The sequence below is a fragment of the Centroberyx affinis genome, unplaced genomic scaffold (genome assembly GCF_046629955.1).
Source record: "Centroberyx affinis isolate AG114_WGS23_722 - 3 ecotype Tasmania unplaced genomic scaffold, CSIRO-AGI_Caff_v1 ptg001691l_1, whole genome shotgun sequence".
Classification (NCBI taxonomy): Eukaryota; Metazoa; Chordata; class Actinopteri; order Beryciformes; family Berycidae; genus Centroberyx; species Centroberyx affinis.
In genome coordinates this window covers 563063-583949 of record NW_027280109.1, presented here as the reverse complement: position 1 = coordinate 583949, position 20887 = coordinate 563063, and the positions used below count along the sequence as shown (strand labels likewise).

Genomic DNA, 20887 nt, shown 5'->3' with positions numbered 1-20887 from the left:
ACATTCACGTAGCATGGAGTCCAATTGTTGAAGTGTCAAAGAAAGGTATTTATTCCCTTTATTTAGTAAAATGTGTATGTGAAAATACAGTGCACTTACCTACAGTGGAGTTTTCCTGTGGTTTGATAATTGACTACTGCACAGAATTCAACCTGCTGTCTAATTTGTTCTCTGTGAATATGCCAAATGTCAGTGGCCACCTTGATGAAAGCTGTGTTCATCGCCTCGCCAGTTTTAACTCAGACCTGCATGTAACCTGCTAATAATCCATTCATGCATTAAAAAGTTTGGTTGCTCACAATTCAAAACACATTGATTGAGTTCTCGGCACAGTGGCGCGATGATCTACTGCCAGTCGCAGCAGGAGAGAAACAGCGTGTCATCCGAACTCGGAGGTGATCACATTACAGTTCAGAGTTTATTTTAACCTCTAATTTTTGGCTGCATTCACATATGTTAATTTTGGAGCTTTTGCAACCCATTATATCTCAAAACACAAAAAACTGTTTTACTTCAGTGTTTACAAAATTTACAAATGTAAGCAAATCTTTTACAGCCACAAACAAATATGAAAATGCTCACATTCAGTTATCACATACTGTCAGTCTTTGCAACAAAACTTCACACAGTAAAAATGTCTTCAATCTGGTAAATCATTACATAAACAAAGCCGATGGCGGGAAGACAGTGTTTCAACAGGGGGCACCATGCTGCGATTATGAATCGGGCTTTTAAGCACTGAAATATCTCTAAAAATGTGATGATGAACAGGGAGAGATCAATAAACAACGCTCTTCTGTGGGCTCATCATCACAGAACAATGCTTTCCTCAACTACAGCACTTTCAAAGTCTGGATGAAATGAGATGTCAAAAAAAACAAATATTTCTAAAATCTCACTCCGCTTTTATCAGCAATAGGAACAGCAACAGGAAACATTTGTGTGTGTTCTTTGGCCTTGGTGAATCTCAAACGGTAGAGTGTATACTTGTTCATGAGAAGACATGAGAAGACAGTTCATGACAACACATCTGCTTATCTCCACATTTGAAATTGCTGTGATTGATGAACAGTTTCCTGCTTGCACATATTTTAAATGGAATACTGTATTTATGATGATGGATGTAAAAAAAAAAAAACACAGTAAACTATTGAGAAGCATGATTTACACACTGGTGGCATTTAGTTCTATTGTGTAAAGATTTCAATAAATCACTACATCCAGTCATGCAGCACTGAAACACCTACTTGCATTTCCACTGCCAGAAACTGCACAGGTTTACTCTCCAAGTTTGTTCAGCTGTGTTTTATTGTTATTCAGCCGGGCAGATTAAAAACTTGTTGAGGCTGCAATGTGAAACAGATTCAGCAGTTTGTAGCATAAATGCACAAAATCTTTCAAAATCTCACAGCCATTTTACTGATGTTCAAATGAAGCCAAACCTACTTTTTAATATGTAAACTTCATGCTATATAGTAGTATAGTAGTATTGTGTGATTACACAAGGGTCCAAAGATATCATGAAATTGGAACTAAAATTAGAGGAAATGACACTGCGTCAGAAACCAAAGATATATCATAAAGCAAAGACTTTAAGATCAGCTATGTTCTTCTTAAAGCAAAGACTTCAAGATCTGCTATGTTCTTCTTAACGCAAAGACTTCAAGATCCGCTATGTTCTTCACATGCATATCAATTTTTCATATGAACAAAAATTAGATACATGCTCTTCAAGCTCTCTCTCTCTCTCTCTCTCTCTCAAGTTGTTATATAAGCTTGTACTTCAGCCAGGATTGCAGTGTGGGGAATGTGAAGTGCAGTGGTGGTGCACAGGCAGCAGGGAGTGCTAAAGGCAAAACCCTCACTTTTTTCTTCTTCAAGAAAATGTGAGAATCCCTGTGGAAATTATGTGCAGAATCGAGAGGGTCAGATAAAGTTTGCTTGCCCCTCAAGTTCAGCGTGTGTGTGTTTGATAAAGTTCTCATAGCTGAGATCTGAGACTCTCACTCGGTCTCAACAGTCCAAAACACTCCTCCAAATCTTGCTGACACTGGACTAGCGGATGGAGTTAATATGAGAAAGCTCATGAATATGAATGAGGTAAATGAAAGCTGATGAATGTTATCCCTTATCTCCATGAAGATTAGACATTTCCCTTGAACCTCTGCCAAGGACACACACAAAGAGGAAAAAAATTGAAGTGTTAGCTTGTCTAGCAATCTGATGGACGTTGATAAGGTTACATCACAACGCAGTGATATGTAATGTCTGGACAAGAACACTGAGTATGATCTGAGCTGAGACGAGGAGACAGAGGTTCACGCTGAATGGTTTGTCCAGAGTCATGGCCAGTGCTGAAAAAAAGAAATCAATGTAGAATCTAAAGGATATTTTAACTGTATCCTGGGGCTAAAATACACATTATTAAAATGAATATGTCTATTAGGGTGTTCTCTCCCCAAGAGACCACTGCAGGCTGATGAAGAGATATATACTCTCATTTTCACCTTCATTTTCCAGGTGTCAGATCGATCATGTCCCATCCAAACTCAAGGTGAAACCCATCAAAGTGTCACTCCCCTTCGTCAATGATTCACGGAAACCTGCGACACACAGACGGGCGGGCAGGCAGACAAACAGAAAGACAGCGTCGACCAAGAGTTAGGGCGAAACAAACAGCCGAGATGCCAAGACAGATGAATCTACTTTACTGCCAGCCTTCAATAGCGAAACAGGAGAGGGAGGGAGGGAGGGGAATCCACTGTGAACTCAGCTCCCAGCCGTAAAAATGACTCATAAACATAATCGAGCCGCGTGCAGAAATGTGCTGAGATAAATAAGTCAGCCCAATCTACAAGATAAGATAAGTTGAAGAAACTTTGCTCAGCCGGTGTTTGTTCGGGGGGGGGGGGCTCATGTGAGATGCCAAGGGGCGGGTCCTCCTGTACTGTAATTGAGACGCTGTGAGCCGGAGGATAGAATCAGTGAAGATCCCTGTGAAGTGCCAAAATTCGCCATGCTGTGGACGGTAAGTCTCTGCCTCCTCTGGGCCTCGTTCACCCTGGGAGCACCAGTAGTCGAGCCCAGGCAGAAGGTGCTGCTGATCTCCTTCGATGGATTCCGGTGGGACTACGATCGCGATGTGCACACGCCGAACCTGGACACCATGGCCAGGGACGGGGTCAAGGCCCGATACGTCACCCCGCCTTACCTCACCATCACCAGTCCCTCACACTTCACCCTCTTGACAGGTAAAGCGTTTGTTTCTACAAGGGGCCCGGCAGTGCGGCGAGTCGGCAGAGGATGTGCATATCATGGCGGTCATTACTGAATAGGAAACCACTCTGAGTTTATTTTGCAAGGATTGAAAAAGCCACAGGAAAAGGGAATTAGCTGTAATTGAATGTCCCAGGGTCCAACGGCTTTTATAGCTGAGTAAGATGATTATGCTTGGATGACTGAGGGAAGAATTCCCCGCTCCTTTTCTTATTTTGACTCTCAAATCATCAGTGCCAGTTAAAAGAAATTTAACTTCCTTGAAATTAAATTCCTCTAATCTCCAATGTTGGTGTTAAGACCTTGTCCAAAAGCGTCATGCCACTCAGCCTGTAAAGTTGATAGAATTTTTAATGTGAATGTGTCACACTATGAATAATGAGTGCATGCAGACTGACAGTGATTCTTTTCCGTAGGGCGCTACATTGAGAATCACGGGGTAATCCACAACATGTGGTTCAACACAGCCACTTTCGAGAAGAAGCCTTACTATCAGACTCAGTTTGTGAATGAGTGGTGGGACAATGGCTCTCTGCCTATCTGGATCACAGCACAGAGACAGGTCTGTGCAGAACAATTTTCATCTTATCACTATGAGAGACTGTCTTTCTGTTTACACCGCTAGCAGCCATTTCCCTGTACTAATGCCTGCTGGCTGATTTCAGCTAAATGACTGCAGTTGTAGCACCAATGAGCTCACAGCTCTGGATGTGTAGTATATCAACAACTGCGTGCAACTGGCAGCTGCTGCAATATTGCCCGAAAGTTCAGCTGTGGGTCAAAGTAAATAAATGAACTTCCAGCAAGTAGTTATTTGCCTTGCGTGTGTGTACACTAACAGTATGAGGGGGGAGAACCCTAAGCATGCATGTAGCCATGTAAGAGCATGTGTCATATTTATGTGTCTCATGTCTGTGTGACCTCACGTTACTCTTTTTTTCCTACCCTTCCAGGGCCTGAAAGCTGGCTCTCTTCACTTTCCTGGCACAGCTTCCAGTTACCAGGGAGAGGTTGCTATGGTGAGGGATGTGGAGCCGCGGTTTTACAACTACAAGAACGAGACAGCTTGGCGAGAGAACACAGACAAGGTGATGGGCTGGTTCAGAGACCAGGATCTGGACTTTGTGTCTATGTACTTTGGCGAGCCAGACAGCACAGGCCACAAATACGGCCCCGACTCCCCAGAGCGACGGGAGATGGTCAAGCAGGTCGACAGAACTGTGGGCTACATCCGCAGCTCGGCCGAACGACACGGGCTGACCGGCCGCCTGAACATCATCGTCACGGCGGACCACGGCATGAGCAACGTGTACCGCGACGGCCTGGTGAAAGAGATCACCCTGTCCAAGATCCCCGGCTTCTCCTTCCGTGACCTGTCCTTCCATCTGGTGGACTTCGGACCCTCCGGGATGCTGCTGCCCAAGCCGGGCAGGCTGGACAAGGTTTACAATGCTTTGAAGGGGGCCCATCCCCACCTGCATGTCTACAAGAAGGAGGAGATGCCAGAGCGCCTCCACTTCGCCAAAAATGCCCGTATCCTTCCCATCGTCCTGTGGGCCGACCCTGGATATGTAATCAATGGGGTGGGTAATAGAGATGGAATCGAATTTTCTATTGATGCTTCACTTGCAGAAAATATGTGTTGTTGTCCTCACAGAGACCCTTAAAGCTGCAATAGGCAAGAATTTTATGTAAAGATGCACCTGTTTTATCGGCCTAAATCACAAAGTGGGGCTGCAGCAGAAAGAGCGTCCTATCCCCACTAACTGAGATCCTGTAGATTCGCCCTGTTTGCCCAAATGAATATTCTGGTGTCGGGTATGGCAACTGGCTGGAAATCTTTTACCACATGAAGTTCCCTCATGAAATGATGACTGGAAACTTAGGCATGAATTGCAAACTGTCTCCTGAACAGCAGTGAGCAGCGCTCCGTCCAGAGAAAGCTGGACTCACCGACGTTAGATCTTTTCCTCTCTCGTCTCGTTGGTTTCCTTTGGTATAAAGCATCACAGACCGGCTGGGATAGTAAACATGAGCCTGCTGTGTGCAGTTTACTGACATCGCTTTACAATTTCTGGGTATTGAAGTTCAAATTTTTCAAACAGTTACCTCTTGCTGCGGGTTGGGGCCGGCAATGTGTGAAGGTAAAGGCGTTAAAACCAATGCGAAATAAGAAAACATAAGTAGGTTACTGTGCTATTGAGAAGACAGACTCAAATTTCATGCTGTAATAGTAGTAACTGATTAACAATTGCCTGTAATTCACATGATAATGAACCATTAGCTGCTCTTAAAAAAATCAAGATAGATTATGCTTATATGTCGGCCTTTATATCCTAACAATATCCTGATGCCTTGCCTTATTTTGATGGACTCCAGAAAAGAATTACCAACTTCATTTTGCTTGTAGGCAATGGAGAAAATGGAATCTTTTGGACCGGAAACAAGGAGTTAAATTCTAATCTTAGTACATTACAATTTTAATCAAGTGCATTTGCACATCCCCAGGATAATCCAGGCCTGGCTGATGACATGCAGAGCTCTCAAATGCTTCATGAAGCTATTCATGCCTCAAAATTCAAAATTAGCATTTACATTTGGCTCCACTCACTTAGTCACTCCACTGTGCAGTAACTTTGCAACTGAAAGCGCTGTATCACTCAATACTGAGAGCTATCAAATCATAACTTAGTTTAGAGAGTAAATTACTGAAATGATAAATGTCTTGAAACCCTGAATGTGGAGAGAATAATCAGTTCTGTGCAACCACAGATGAAATGGGTTAGCTAGAGACCCCAGTCTAGGTTAAGACCGGCCTGCATCACGCCTGCCCTAACTGCCTCTGTGTTATCGCTGTTTATGGCCACTTAGTTTGAAACTTCTCCCAGTCTGATCACAGACGCGGATAAGCACGTTAGTTATTGACCACTCTACATTCTGATATCTGTAATAAATACAGTTAAGCATGATAATATAAAGTTTGATGCTTGAATGTAATTTCTGCTGCAAAGTGATGGGATTTATCTGTTACAATGTATATTTCAGGAAAATGGCAGTTACAGTGATGGGTAAAAATGCTCTACGACAAAATCACATTCAACCGCAGATGTTAAATGTCTTTCTTTACTTGGTAGTTTAACAAGGGCCACACAATGGAGACAGAAAAAAGGCCTTGATTTTAAGAGTATGGAAACCCCTTCTTTCAGCTGGTCAATACCTCCCTCTGCTGTCTGAATTGGAGTACGCCAGGATGACAGTCAGCTCTACACTGGGTTGATGTTGCCCTGTTACTAAAGCCACCGCCTCAACAAAAGTTACAATCTAACTTAAATCTAACTTTACGATGAAACTGGGTCATGCAAGCTATGTCATCCTTCCCTCCGCCGCAGTATCTGCCGGTTCAGTTCCACAAGGGCGAGCACGGCTTCGACAACCAGGAGATGGACATGAAGCCCTTCTTCAGGGCGGTGGGCCCGGCGTTTCAGAAGAACCTGGAGGTGGGGCCCTTCGAGACGGTGAACATCTACCCGCTGATGTGCCACATCCTGGGCATCCGGCCGGAGATCAACGACGGCCACCTGAACGCCACCAAACACATGCTGGCCTCTGCCACCGCAACCCAGGGTGAGTTTATATCCGGCTAATGACTCCGCTCTCCCTGCTGGCCCCGAAAGTGTGTCACTCCAACACCTGCTCCTTCATTACTAGGCCGTTCATCCATCATCTCCGACTTCACGTACGTCCAGTGATGCCACAGGAAATCACATGTAGTATTTGTAGGTTAAAACGAGACAGCAGAAAGGATGTCGCCCGCTGAAGAGCCTCGCTGTTTGGACAGATTTTAGAGGAGGAGGTGTAAAGATCTGACACTGACTTTGTGGTATTACATAGTTGTAATATATACAGCCGAAGTGGATTTAATAGAATTACACCTATCAGTTAGCTGATATATGGGGCAGATACTGGCCTTTTATTAAAAATTAGATATTGCCCAGTCACTGTCACCCACCTCTGATATGATGGGTATGCTTAGTTTGATTGATTACATATTTATTGAATAAACCCTTAACCTGAATTGATTCTGATGCGACATTTTGATCAGATTCCACACAAGTATGCATCAATATGTTTTATTATCATTAATAGTAGTAGTAGTAGTAGTAGTAGTAGCAGTAGTAATCGTGGTAGTAGTAGTGGCTGTAGTACTAGTAGTATGAGTTGTAGTAGTAGAAGTAGTAGTGCTAGAAGAAGTAGTAGTAGTAGTAGTAGTAGTAGTAGTAGTAGTAGTAGTAGCAGTAGTAGTAGTAGTAGTAGTAGTAGTAGCAGTAGTAGTAGTAGTGGTAGTAGTAGTAGTAGTGCTAGAAGTAGTAGTAGTAAAACCAGTAGTAGTATTATCCTGTTTTTTGTTTTGAAAGAAAATTTACTTTAAAGATATTGAATGTCAGCACATGTCAGCTGTTGGCAGATTCAATCTAAAAATATCAGTATCAGCCTTCAGAAACCAATACTGACTCCACCCTGGTATGTAAATGTGTTTTTATAACTGTTGTTTCAGGTGATGTGAACGTCCCAAAGAATGTCTTCACTGGATTGGCTGTAGTGGTTGGATTTCTTGTTGTGGTCTTTATAGCGGTGGTGTCCGTCAACATACACAAGAAGAGGAAAGCGAAAAGAAGGTAATGCCATGTTCCTCACTTGCTAGTTTTCAACGATTTAAATTGGTATTTACCCATAAACACTGATAAGAAATAATCACATCTTGTAATGTGATTATTGTGTCAGAGTCAGAGTCAGAGTCAGTATATTTCAAAATAACTATGCTGGCCTATCAATATAAAAGTGGCATTAGCAAAGAGACATGAATTAGATTTTTCTTACAGTTGTACATGAATTTCTGTATCTGCTTTTCTGTGTTTCAGATCAGGGGATTCAGCACTTCCCTCTGAAAAGGAAAAGACTAAACAAACTTCCCTTTGATCATCATCACCACAAAGAAACCTCAACGCTTCAATCTGACATGGAGAAGCAACTGCCTCGCATGGCGTTCCTTCTGGCTACCTCTTAAAATCTTCTTATCGCAGCTGCGTTCCTCCATGTGGGGAAATGCGTCTGAGAGTTTGTGCAAAACCCTGTTGGAGCTTGTTCTTTTCTATACAACCTAAAAATGATTCTCAATGGAGGATACAAACTGAGGAAATCGGGGGAGAGAATAAAATTAATAAAACAACTTTACTGGTTCAATGGGATATAAACCAAATAACTCAATTTTTGTACCGCTCTGACTGAGTTTACCTTAGATTAGCACTTTATTTTGTTTAATTACAGGTACTTGATGCTGAATGAGTGAGTGAGTGAGTGAGTGAGTGACATTTTTAGTGTAAGCATACTGTAATATGTTGTGTAAGTATTATGAAACAACAGGTGCAATAACAATACAATGCAATGTAAATGTTACAATCAAATAGTACAAAATAATAGCATACATTACATAAAACTAAGTCTAAAGATTAGTTTTAGGTGATTTGAGAGATGATACTGATTCTGCTATGACTGTAGCCTACTGTACATTGATATCTCCTCCAGTATTTTTGGCATTTGGTTAAAAAAACCCCGAGATATTTACTAAAGACATAACTGTAACAATTAGACCTTGTACTCGGGCTGAGGACGGTGGCTGCCAAGGGACATACTTTATAAGCACATTCCCAGTCCGCCCGCCTCTCTATGCCTACCAGCGTCAAGCTCGGGTGAATAACAATACAATTTCCGGTCATAACTTTCAAAATAAAACTGTTATTGATGAACGCGTGGTATCAGTTTTTTTTTCAGTATAGAGGGTGATGTAATTCGCCCCCTGGCGGCCATATTGAAGGTCCACAGCTTTTAGCCTACTGGCTGAGAACCGCTAATCGTATTTCTACACCAACTTATGACTCACAGTCTCAAGAGTTTTGAATAGACGTGATTAATTTCTGTGCTGTTTGTTAGGCTACTGGAGAGTTATAATTTCATCACTGATAACGTCTGATTGGTTTTGTGTTTGCATAATGTCAGTGTGTTGGCTAGCTAATCATAGTATCTGGTCAGCTAACTATCACTATTTTGTCAACACTGATTTGCACAATAGCTAAGGTTACATAGCTAGTAGCTAGTATTAATCATGACTAATATTTACATGTTAAAACAAATATTAGGCTTATTTCTTTGCCTAGTTAGCTAGCTAACAAAACCAAAAAACAACAGTTTGTTCAGGTTAACTGAGCTGACTTCTCAGTGAGTAGAGACTAGGGATAACTTGTGAAATGTAAGCATAAATAAATATATGTATGTCAAAATAAAAAATGTAATTAATAAATGCATTGTCAAATAAATACATTTATAAATCAGTTAATTATAGCTACATTATTTAATTATTCATCCACTCATCTATTTATTTCAGTGTTGGAAGTGTGGCACTTACAATGAAATAACTTCATCCATCAAAGTTAGACAGCTGAATGATTGGTTGAATTGGTTGGAATAAAAGCTAATAGCTAACTGTAAAGTGATGGCTTCCAAACTTTGCCCCGAGTTACTCTGGGAAGCAACTAGCTTAATACAAGAGGCTGTTTCATGAATTTTCATGCCACACAGCACAGAGTGCTCAGTTGAATCAGTAGGAATGTCAAAAGAGGATGAAGTTGCATATATGTACAGGCCTATATATTTCATTGTACATACCACATCATGACACTTAAATAAATTAATTATTGGAATAGATAAAGAAAGGCTTTTTTAATTGTTTATTTATATATTTAATTATGTATTATAACAATACAAATATTTGTGTATACGTGTAATTATTTCATTATATCATTAATTATTATTTCAATGTGTCTTGAATATTCCTCCATAGTATGTGATTATATATTTATCAATTATTTGTACACAGCCAGTTCTCAACGGAGATGCTGGGAGACCAGTGATCCCGCTGCAAAGAAAATGATTTTATTTTGAAGGCAAAATAATGTACTTCCGGTCTCCTCCTAGCTAACTCTGAGTAGCTCGACGCAGCTCTATTCTTCTCATAAAAGGCTTTTTAGTCCGGGCGAAGGCAGACATGGAGGAACTGAGCGCCGTAGGAGAGCAGGTTTTTGATGCTGAATGCATCCTAAACAAACGATTAAGAAAGGTCAGAGTTGTAAAACATTTTTCTGATTTGTATCGACATTTTTCTGGCCGCCGTTTACAAACGTTTCCCTCTTTTAATGTTCTTTTAGGGAAAGTTGGAGTTTCTTGTGAAGTGGAGGGGATGGTCATCCAAGTAAGTACAAGTGGTGCTGAGCCTCAAACAATGAAAACAACAACAACGTGTCGCTTGTTGCTTCTAATAAAACGGCTAGCGTTTCGTTTTGTCTACAAAAAGCAGCGAGTCCTCCAACAATCACACAATTTAAACACGTTTCGCTTTTGTACGCCAATTTATTTGAATACAGTTAAACATATTCTGCCCTTACGTTGGCTTTCTTTTGTTCATTACACCTCAAATTTTGGAAGTTAGCCGAAAGCCAAATCAGATGAATCCATGTGTATTTCCGTTAGCGCGATCCCTCTGGCTTTCCACACCTCTGCTAATTAAACTAACTACGATGTGGAACAAATTTGAATACTTGCAGTCTGGCTGTGTGTGAAAAATTAAGGAGACGGAGAAAACAGCTTATTCAGTTAAATCTGCGAGGACCATTTAACCGTTGATTTATACTCTATACTAAGTGATTTTCAATAACTTAAAATTATTAGCATCCAACCAGTCTCATTCTGTATTTAGGCTGTTCACTATTAGACTCGCCTCAGCCTTCAACGTTTTCTTGTCACTTGCCCTTTCTATTCATTCTACATTGTTGCTATAATCCTCCATCAATGCACACAGTTGCCTGCCAGCCTCACAGTTGTATGGGCCAGCCCTATGGCTTTCTGTTAGGACCACATCCTTTGTATGTATGTGTGTGTGTGTGTGTGTAGGGAAGGGAAGGGAAGGGGTGGGGGTTGATATTTCACTGGTGATTGGTGATCAGAATAGGCTATTCAACAACAAGTGGTGAGGAGAAAGGTCATTGTACATAGGTATAAATACAGGTCTGTTCAACTCTCGCAACAAAACAAACCAAAACAGTATGGTTTTCTTTTCTTTTTTTCTGCGCTGAAACAAAAGTTTCTGTTATCTTCCAAATTTTTTATTGTGTGTTTTTGACATTTTTTTTTTTATAAGAGTGCAGAGAAGACAGCAAGCAAGTTTACTAATCTAGAAAGATATGTTTTCAGATCTGGTTTATGCATCCAGCCACATAAATGAAATGGGATACAACAGTAATTCAGCAATATCTGATATAATCACATCAGACTTTGTCCCACTGCACAGGTGCCAAACAGAAGCAACAGTAAAACCAAGTTATTTTTTTTTACTATCATAAAGACAATTCTAACTAATACTACGCTATCAGTAGCTCACCAATTTTCTTTTTTGCCAATTAACAAGGTTCCCACTGTGGCCCTGATATAACATCCCATAATTTTTTCCACGACTTCCCATAAATAAACCCGAGCACTTCCATGATCTAAACATGTTCTTCCTTCCTGGTTTGTTAATGTTGTTTTTTCTAAAGGAGTGAACAGTCTGGTTTCCACTACAGATGGGCTGAAAACCATCTATCACAACGAATGTGTGAAGCAAGTTGTAAAATACACTCTGCTATATTCCTGTAAAGTGACACATTTGTAAAATACCCCGACTCCCCCTGTTCGGAGTACACATCTCAAAATTCCCTGATATTTCATTAACTCTATGACCAGGAGGAACCCCAATTAAACTGTTTTGTTTTTTTCAATCGATTTCCCAGTATGATAAACACTTTTTTACCCACCTCCCTCTCCCACTGCCCCAATCAGTACATCACTGCAGAAATAAGCTCTTTGCAAATGACTTACAAAACATTCCCTGTCCAAAACCTATGGGTTTAATCTGTGTAAACTGATGTGATGAACACACCAAAGCTGTAACGTTGCAAGGCCATCTGGCTTTTCCTTCAAAACGACTATTCAGTATGGTGGAGTACAACATGTAGTCATGTGTAGAAGTGGTGGACCTAATATTAAGAAATGTCTGAAATGGTTAAGCAGACAGAATTATTGAGCTGCATGCTGTTAACCATACCACTACAAATATCACTGTACGAATGTCACCTCTGACTCTTGCCCTGAAAGATTTGACTAGTTCCATTTCAAAGCGACAGTCTAACAGCAATGTTTCTTTTGGCTTCATCGGTGTCAAAACAAAATTTCAGGAATTCTGTACTTGATTGATTGCCTGGTGACATTTCTCTACATTCCATATTGGAAAAATGAAAGACTTTACATGAACAGATCAGGCATGTATGGCTTAATCATTTAACATGTAATAGTTGACATTTGTCTCATAATGGACCACTGCTGAAATCAGACAGCTTCTGAAAAGAGGGTATAAAAAAAATTTGTTGGCACTTATCAGGGATGCGTAAAGATGCAGTTATGGAATAATATACTAGCCTCCTTAAAGCATAGGGGACTTGAGTTCAAATCAAATAAAAAAAAAGTAAAATAGATAAAAACAAATAGTGTGTTTTAGAAGTAATTCAAAAGAAGACATTTTTGCCAGCATAAGCTCCTCAGACAGTTTTTTCCAAAGCCTGCAGTTGTGGACAGCAAAACCCCAGTCTTTCTTTTATTTTTTTCTCTCTCTCTAATATTAACTCTAGACTTCAGAAAGACCAGACCAGCAGTGCGCTGTCTGAGGATCTCAGGCTGTACTCTGGCTCACCGGGAGTTAAAAGATTTGAGACGTAGGGCCAGACCGTAGCAGACGACTTGATTTTTCTATGCCCATAAACATGTGATACAAAAATGTATTCACTGAACTGCTCAACTGTGGTGTAGGAAAATAAACTTCTTTGAATGCCCCACCTTTCATTCTGTTAGTCTCAAATTGTGATTATTATATTATTCAATTATGTGGGTGTGTGGGTGTGCCTATTGTCAATAGGCTAATATCAAAGGATCCCATTACCTGGATGGCTGAAAAATTATCTAATGTACTCCATTTTAAATAGTTCCATTTGTCAAACAAATAACTAACCTGTATATATCTAAAGTACTTTGTGTCAAAGATAACATAACTTAAAAATAGAAACAGTGCTACACTGTTCTGTGACTTTTGCCAATGCTGCCTCTGTCACATTTGACTGATGTTTCCATAGAGCGTCTGTGGAGGACAGTGACGAGGGGAATACAAAACAAGGCTATCACTGAAGATGTAACTTCATTACTGATAAATAAGTGGCCTTGAATGTGAAGTAGTACTTAAGTGTTGGCAAATGGGAAGTGAAAATATACTGTGAGAGGTTTGGGGTTAGCGCCTTTCATGGTGTGAATGTCTTTTCTTGAAGATCAATCAATTGTCTTGCTAAGGAAATTGAACTCATCGTCAAGATATCACTGACAGTAGTGACAAGAGATTTCACTGTTTCTTTACTGATCCTTCATATCGAGTTGCTGTATTGTGCTTGTGAAAAGCAAAGGGTAATTACAAGAATATATCCTCTAAATTAATAGTGTTATATAACAGATTTGAGTGTTTGCCATGTTTTGAGAAAGCCTCCGCTAACTTGGATGATCTTTCTCAGCCAATCTACTAAGGCCCTTCCCTCAGGAAAAGGGTATAGAGTGGGTATAGGCTACCTACAGTATGTTCATGGCTTGTAGGACAAGAGGTCCTCTGTTCCCAAAGCAGTTGATGTATGAACTCTGTGTTGAGAGGTTCTAAATTTGGGCTTACTGTTTGGGCTGCAGGGCAACTTTCATCTTGCCATGCACCTTATTTATTTATTTTGATGAATATTGTAATTTGTGACTCTTCTAATGTCAATTTATTTCAGACACAATAGCTGGGAGCCCCAAGAAAACATCCTTGACCCAAGACTGTTGGCTGCTTTCCACAAGAAGTGAGTTTCTCTTTGTTGAGACATTCACACCCCACTGAGTAACCTATCCTGTAACTTAAAAATCCCCAATGTAACACTCCAGCAGATGTAAACTGAATATCATCCAGCCTGTTAAAGAATGTATGCATGTGACCTATGCATTCTTGTGCTAAACTCAGCATGTTCCCAGGATTTGTGGACTTACTCAAGCTAAACTTTTCTAGCTAAAACCAGGGTTATGGCTAGGAAGATCAGATGTCAGAATATGCCAGGAAGATCTGGAAAAATACTATTTTTGCAGTCCTGAAACACATGACTACACATTAGATGTAGTTGTGAACCTAGAGATATTTCACATATTACGATATAGTTGTATTTACTAAGAGTAGTTCGCAGTCATAGTTGGCCCGGACACTTTTAAGTATAAATCACATTGAACACCAAAATCTTAATTCATTCAAGAAATTAAGGCCTAGTATGATATTTTGAAATGGGAAAATGCGGAACCATGCATAACCTTAATCTTAAATCATTGCCTCATTCTTTTTCCCATATAAATTGGTACTACTCCATCAGCTAGTGAATATTACTATTTCACAATTCCTAAACACCATTCCTCAGCTGAACGTTTTTTCTTTTTTCTTTTTTTAGAGAGCAAGAAAAGGAGCTTCTGATGCGTAAGAGGGGGAAAAGGCCAAGAGGAAGACCACGGAAAGTAGTAGTAAGTAATATTCAAAAGGAAATGTCATCCTCTGTGGGTTTTCATTTTTTGTTGACAATATTTAATACTTTCTTTGTCTTAATTTAGGAGAATGTGCCTGAAGCTTCGAAGTCAAGCAGCTCTTCCTCTGGCTCGTCATCGTCATCATCCGATTCATCATCTTCATGTTCCTCCTCTTCATCCTCATCTGATGACGATGACGACCATGACGACCGCGTTAAACAGGCAAATCCAAGTGTCCGAACACGAGAGCTTCACCCGGTCCCTCAGAAGAAGGCACAGATAGTTGTGGCCAAACAAGAGCCCCCGAAGAAACGGACCAGGAAACCCCTGCTCCCCGAGGTAAAGGAACTTCAACAGAACAAGGGCCCTCGGAAGATCCTAAAGACTGTCGCCAAAGATAACTCTGCAGATCTTCAAGGAGCGATCAAGAAACCTGTTCACCCAGCCAGCTTTACCTTCATGGGGTTCCATCGGGGTTCAGCCAGAGATTCGGTGGGTGGCCAGAACAGGAGCTCTCTTGCCCAAGGTGGGGCTGTTAAAAACTCCATGAGCTCTGCGGGATCTGGAAGGTCAGTTCCGCCTGCCTCTCCCTCCCTGAACAAATCCAGCCAAAGCAGGAGTGCCACTGAGGGTAAATTGTCCATCTCCAATATCAGCAGTGGGACAGGTCTGGATTTGAAAGCAACTGCTAGTAAATCAAAAGGGGTAGCAGCGTTGAATTTGAATACTTCCAAACACCCCCATCAAGGAACCACTCAGCATACACTAAGCTCTCCCAGTGGACAAAAGAAACCAGAGGCCCCTGTGTCAACATCACTACAGCGGATACCCAATACTAAAGCAGCTGCCTCCTTTCCCACTCAGAACGGCCCCACAAAACCAGCCTCTGGTCTTCAGCCTCTCAACCTTCAGAGTGGGAACAAGTCGGCGCAGAGCAAAGATGCTCCGGGAAATGGCACCGTTCCAGCGTCGGGCCTGCGAAGTGCCACAAACCCAGCGCGGAAAACGACTGTTGGGCAGTGTCAAGAGTATAATCCCGCTCAGAGTCTAGCTGCCCCTGGAGGACAGCAGCCCAGAAAGAGCCAGCCTGGAGCAGACAAGGTCAAAGAGACAACTGAAACGGGTGCCACCGGGGACAGGCAGACCACCAGGGCCCAAGGCAGGCTCGAGAAGAGTGCTGTGCAGAAATCTGCCACAGAGGTCCAGGGCAAGCGGGAGAGATCTGCCTCCAAAGATGGCAAGCAAGCCAAAATGAATGAGATGAGCACGGGTGAAGAGGAGAGCAGCTCAGACTCTGACCAGGATTCTTCCTACCCAGGCAACGGTCAGGACCTTTCCATCTCAGTCCAGACCAACCAGGACTGGAAGCCCACACGCAGTCTGATTGAACACGTGTTTGTCACAGACGTCACTGCTAACCTGGTTACTGTCACAGTCAAGGAGTCGCCAACCAGTGTGGGCTTCTTCAGCATCCGCAACTATTGACTGGACGCAACACACTGCCCACCAAATGGGCTCTGAAGTCAAGAGAGGGGGCATTGATTTGGATACTGAAGGAACTACATAGATAAGCCAGTGGCTGGTGAATTACTGGAAAAAGTATCAGGACAAGGTGAATTTGCTCTTTTTCTGTAAAAATATTTTTTTAGATTAAAAATGTGATAAATGAGACAAAGTACAAACTGTCAGTTATTGATTCTGATTATTTATTTGCTTATGTTTAGAAAATGTTAGAGAAATGGCAGTTGTGGTCTTTCCCCCATATATTAAGTAAGAATTTCCCAACTATCGATCACTTCAGCAGTGTGGTTCCTCATTTGGAATTTCCTATTAAGTTAAATAGCAATACCAGGAATAGCATTGGAATAGTTCCAATGCTGACATGACTTTGTATTCCCTGAGCAATAGTGAAGGATGGCCAGTGTTTTTTTTGGTTGGTGGATGGCCTCCACATTAAGTCTGTCAGTGAGTCAGGCATTTGTAAATCTTAGAGTTGAAATCCCAGAGGCTGCAAGAGGCTGTGTTTAGGACTTACCAGAGAATCTCAAAGGAAGATATCAAGAGTCTTGTGGTGGTAATGGCTCAATAACTAAGTAGTTTTTGTGTGCAAGTGTCCTGGGGGGAAAAAAAATACTTTAGGTAGTGAATTAAATGGGGTTGTATTGGCCGACACAACTACTCTTCTCAAATGTTTTGAATCAGTCGCTGGCAGTACTTCTGCCTCATATTCATCTTTTAATCAGAAATGCAAATTTCACTATCTTATAGCAGAGAAATAATCTGACTCCGCTGCCCCAATTCTACTGCCACTGGATGTAGGTTTGCTGAATCTGTTAAATGTTAACATTCAAATTCTCTTCTGTGTTGCTCTATTGATGAGACTTATCTGCTTTGTTATATAGTAACACTCAAAATAGGCAGATGAAATGGATGAGGAATGTCATAAGTAAGAAATTATTAAAGGGTAGGCATGAGCAAGAGTGGTAGCTTTTATGGGTAGCAGATTTTGTTTTATTATTAACGAGTCAATGTTGTAAATGCATATCAATCAATAGCTAATGTAAACCAGTTATTGGTCATTTGTAATTTTTAGTTTTATTCAGGCAATAGTAATGTTTATTTTTTAAACGTTTTTATAAATTAGCTACCTCTCTGTTGTATCCACCCTTTGCTGCACATTTTATATTCATTTCTTTTAAAGAATAGGTTAGGTGATGGTTCCTCCAGGGTATACCATCACTGTGTCCATACAGTTGATTTTTATATAGCTCTAAATGTATCGGACTCTTTTGCTATATCAACTTTTGCTCGTACCAGCAAACAGCTCAAGCAGCAGACAACAGCTTTATGTTTTTTTTTTGTTTTTTTTGTAATGGTAAAACTGTAATTACAGCATTACAACGGGCTCTGAGCTTCACGCGGTGTTGAATTGTGCACACTGTTATCTCATCGCTCGAAAAGAAGTTTCATTCCTCTGTGCAGCCAGTCTATCAGTGCCGTTTTCCCAAACAGGCTGAAGCGTGGGGGAGTGAGATACAGTATCTCTGTTCTTCCCCAGCGCTCAGATAACACTTGGTTCTGGCCGAGGTTTGCTCTTCTGCCATCCCATCAGTTCTGTACTTCCCCACCCCACCCCCCCTCAACAGGGTATTCACCGGCAACTGTATTCCTCTCGTATTCGTAATTATTACGGACAAAACCAGTGAATAAGTGCCAGTGTTGACATGGCAGGATGATGATGGACAGTATACCTGACGTGGCTCCTCCCTCCCTCTGCCAGAGCTTCCCATGACCGGACCTCTTTGTGTCTTTGTGAGCGCTGAGGACGACTGCTTTGAATTTCACCAGCATGAGAAGGGTTGGGAGGAAGCCCCGACAATGAACTGCTCTGCATTGTTTGTCCCTGACCGCAAAACACCAGATTTCATTCTGACTGTAGCTACTGGTGTTCAAAGTACATAGTATTGAAATGCCAGGACTTTTTTGTTTTTTCATTGTCAGTTGCAGCTGTAGACATCTCATTTCACTTGCCTGCATCGGTTCAGCTGCACCCCCACCCCACACCCCACCCCACCCACTCCCCAGAAAAAAAAGTCTTTATCTGATGTAACGGAAAAGAAACCACAACAATGTGTGCTACTTTCTACTCCCTCGAGAGGAGTTCAGCAACAAAGCACTTCAACTGAACTCTTCTGTCTAATCCTGCTCTGCAGACTGTGCCTTTCTTTCTCTCAAAGACTAAACACAAAGGCATTACCCCAAAGAAAGCTAGGATTTCAAGTTGTTCGGTAAAGGACGACACTAGAGCATAGCATGGAGATGGTAACATTTTTAATTTTTCTTCTCAATATTGTTTTGAAAGCCAAAACCCTGCTGTGAAGACTTATTACAAATGCAATAGAACTGGCAAATGTTTGATTGAGACGTATTGAAAGAATAAGACTGATTTAGATTCAGGTCATGGAAGTGGTTTACATTCAGGACCAGATGTTGAAGAAAGGAGTACAAGGGCTTTTATTACGTTGAACAGGTGAAAAATGTCAGTGTGAAGCATTTGGCTCCCTCCTGTCAATGGCGCTCCTGAATATATTTGTCTTCATAGGTCAAAGGAATGCATCTGGCAATGGTAAAAGGTTTTATTTCCAGCTCAATCAAAATGTCATTTCTCACCACCATGTAAAAGGCTATGGGGTAATGCAACGTGTTGATATGAAAGTTTTTTTTTTATTTTTATTGTAACTGCATTTCTCAGTCGGTGTAAAGAAAGAAATGGGTAATGGCATAAACATGTGTTATCACTTGTGGTCTTATATTTCTCTTTTGATATACTAACCATCTCGATGGAATGTTGTTCTCTTTACAATCTATTTATTTCAAATGAAGAGCCTTTCAGGGTCGGGTAGTGTCATCAATCCCTGTATTGTGCCACTTCTCATAAAATTAACTGTAATAAATAGTACTTCCTTTAGTCTTGGTGTCGTTTTTTTTGTTGTTGCATTGAGCATGTTGGCAGTAAACTCGGTGATAGCTCACGCAGATGACAGATGCACAGTTTTTATTATCGCTATCAGAAAATCAGCAACGCTTAATGAGATTTTGCCTCTGGATTTGACCAGTCATTTTCTCTGATGCAGTTTCTGGCCTGAGTATTCATTCAGTTTCATTGCTAATCAATGTTTAACCTCACTGGCAATTCTTACAAGTCCAATTAAGGGAGAAATTGGACATAAGCAGCCCAATCAATGAGGCTATCTGTTAGGTACATCTGCCCCAAGGCCCATAACTAGATCTCATTAATACATGTACTCATGAGCCACTAGATGGTAGTGTTGTATTTGAAGATAAACACACTCAGAGTGCCTCCTTAATTTTTAATTCCCTGTAGGTGCATTTTCTGTCTGTTTATACACTTAGGAGAGAAATCCTGAAAATCAATGCTGTATCTTATAATATGCAGAAAACACACAGTGACAATTTCCTGACTTTCTCACACAGGAAGAATTGCCAGTGCAAGAGTATTCCCTACATAATGGAAAAACAAAAATCTTGAATGAATGAAATCTATAAAGAGTAAGTGATTGCACATTCGCTTGATCTTTCTTTCACCCATGGCTCAAACATTTGTGTTACCTGTGACCCCAGTTTCTAATTTCAGGCACTTGCCAAGAGGAATTTGCATGTCTCCTGTTTCCACTTTCACAATAGCGCCAACGTCCACCACACTCTCATCTGATGATCTTGATAACACTGGAAAAACCTATATATGCCTCTCTTGACATGCCAACATTATTTCAGTATACGGCCACTGACTGAATTTCAGCCATTTGTTCAGTTTGATTTGCCTCGGGGCCTCTCGGATCCGTAAGATGTGTTTGGGTATTGTTGGCTCAGCACTAACTTATTTTTCTAACCCACAAACTCGTGGTATCGCTGAGTATTTCCACTGAGACAACAGTGCAGCTCTGAACTGGAGGCGACCACAGAATAATTTAGCTTTTGATTTGGCACTTAGCCGCTCTAATCGAATAATCTTTCAATAACAACAGAATGGCCCTCTGACAGGACAGTAGACAATACAGCCGGCCTGTCTGACTCTTTCACCGTGAAGACAACTTCCACTCACTTCCAGCCAGTCTCCGGCACCGGCTATTCTGTTGTATTACGCCTCGGTGGCTAGTGTCACACTTGACCCGCGGGCAGCGTGGTACGACCCGCAGCCGTGACTGATAAGCAAAGTGCTGTGTTCTCTGTTCCACTGCAGATATGGACGGAGAGGTCAGATCGAGGCGCTCTTCTCGGAGAGTTGCTTTACACGGGGCCACGGCGACACACAAGCCAGTATATCAGGGGTTATGGCGGCTTTATGGGTCGTACATCATGGGGGGAATGCATAAAA

At 41.3% G+C, this 20887-nt stretch overlaps 2 protein-coding genes across 2 annotated transcripts; both read left to right on the top strand.

The window, feature by feature from the left end:
* Positions 1-3016: 3016 nt before the first annotated feature.
* On the top strand, positions 3017-7956 carry LOC139651631 (ectonucleotide pyrophosphatase/phosphodiesterase family member 7-like). Its single transcript, XM_071528631.1, has 5 exons — positions 3017-3251; positions 3693-3838; positions 4230-4859; positions 6666-6900; positions 7832-7956. Exons 1-5 carry the CDS (start codon positions 3017-3019, stop codon positions 7954-7956), a joined length of 1371 nt encoding a protein of 456 aa, XP_071384732.1.
* A 2418-nt stretch (positions 7957-10374) lies between these two features.
* Positions 10375-19460, top strand: cbx2 (chromobox homolog 2 (Drosophila Pc class)). The gene is made up of 5 exons (XM_071528621.1): positions 10375-10447; positions 10536-10579; positions 14223-14288; positions 14919-14988; positions 15076-19460. Exons 1-5 carry the CDS (start codon positions 10376-10378, stop codon positions 16474-16476), a joined length of 1653 nt encoding a protein of 550 aa, XP_071384722.1. The 5' UTR covers position 10375; the 3' UTR covers positions 16477-19460.
* Positions 19461-20887: the final 1427 nt, after the last annotated feature.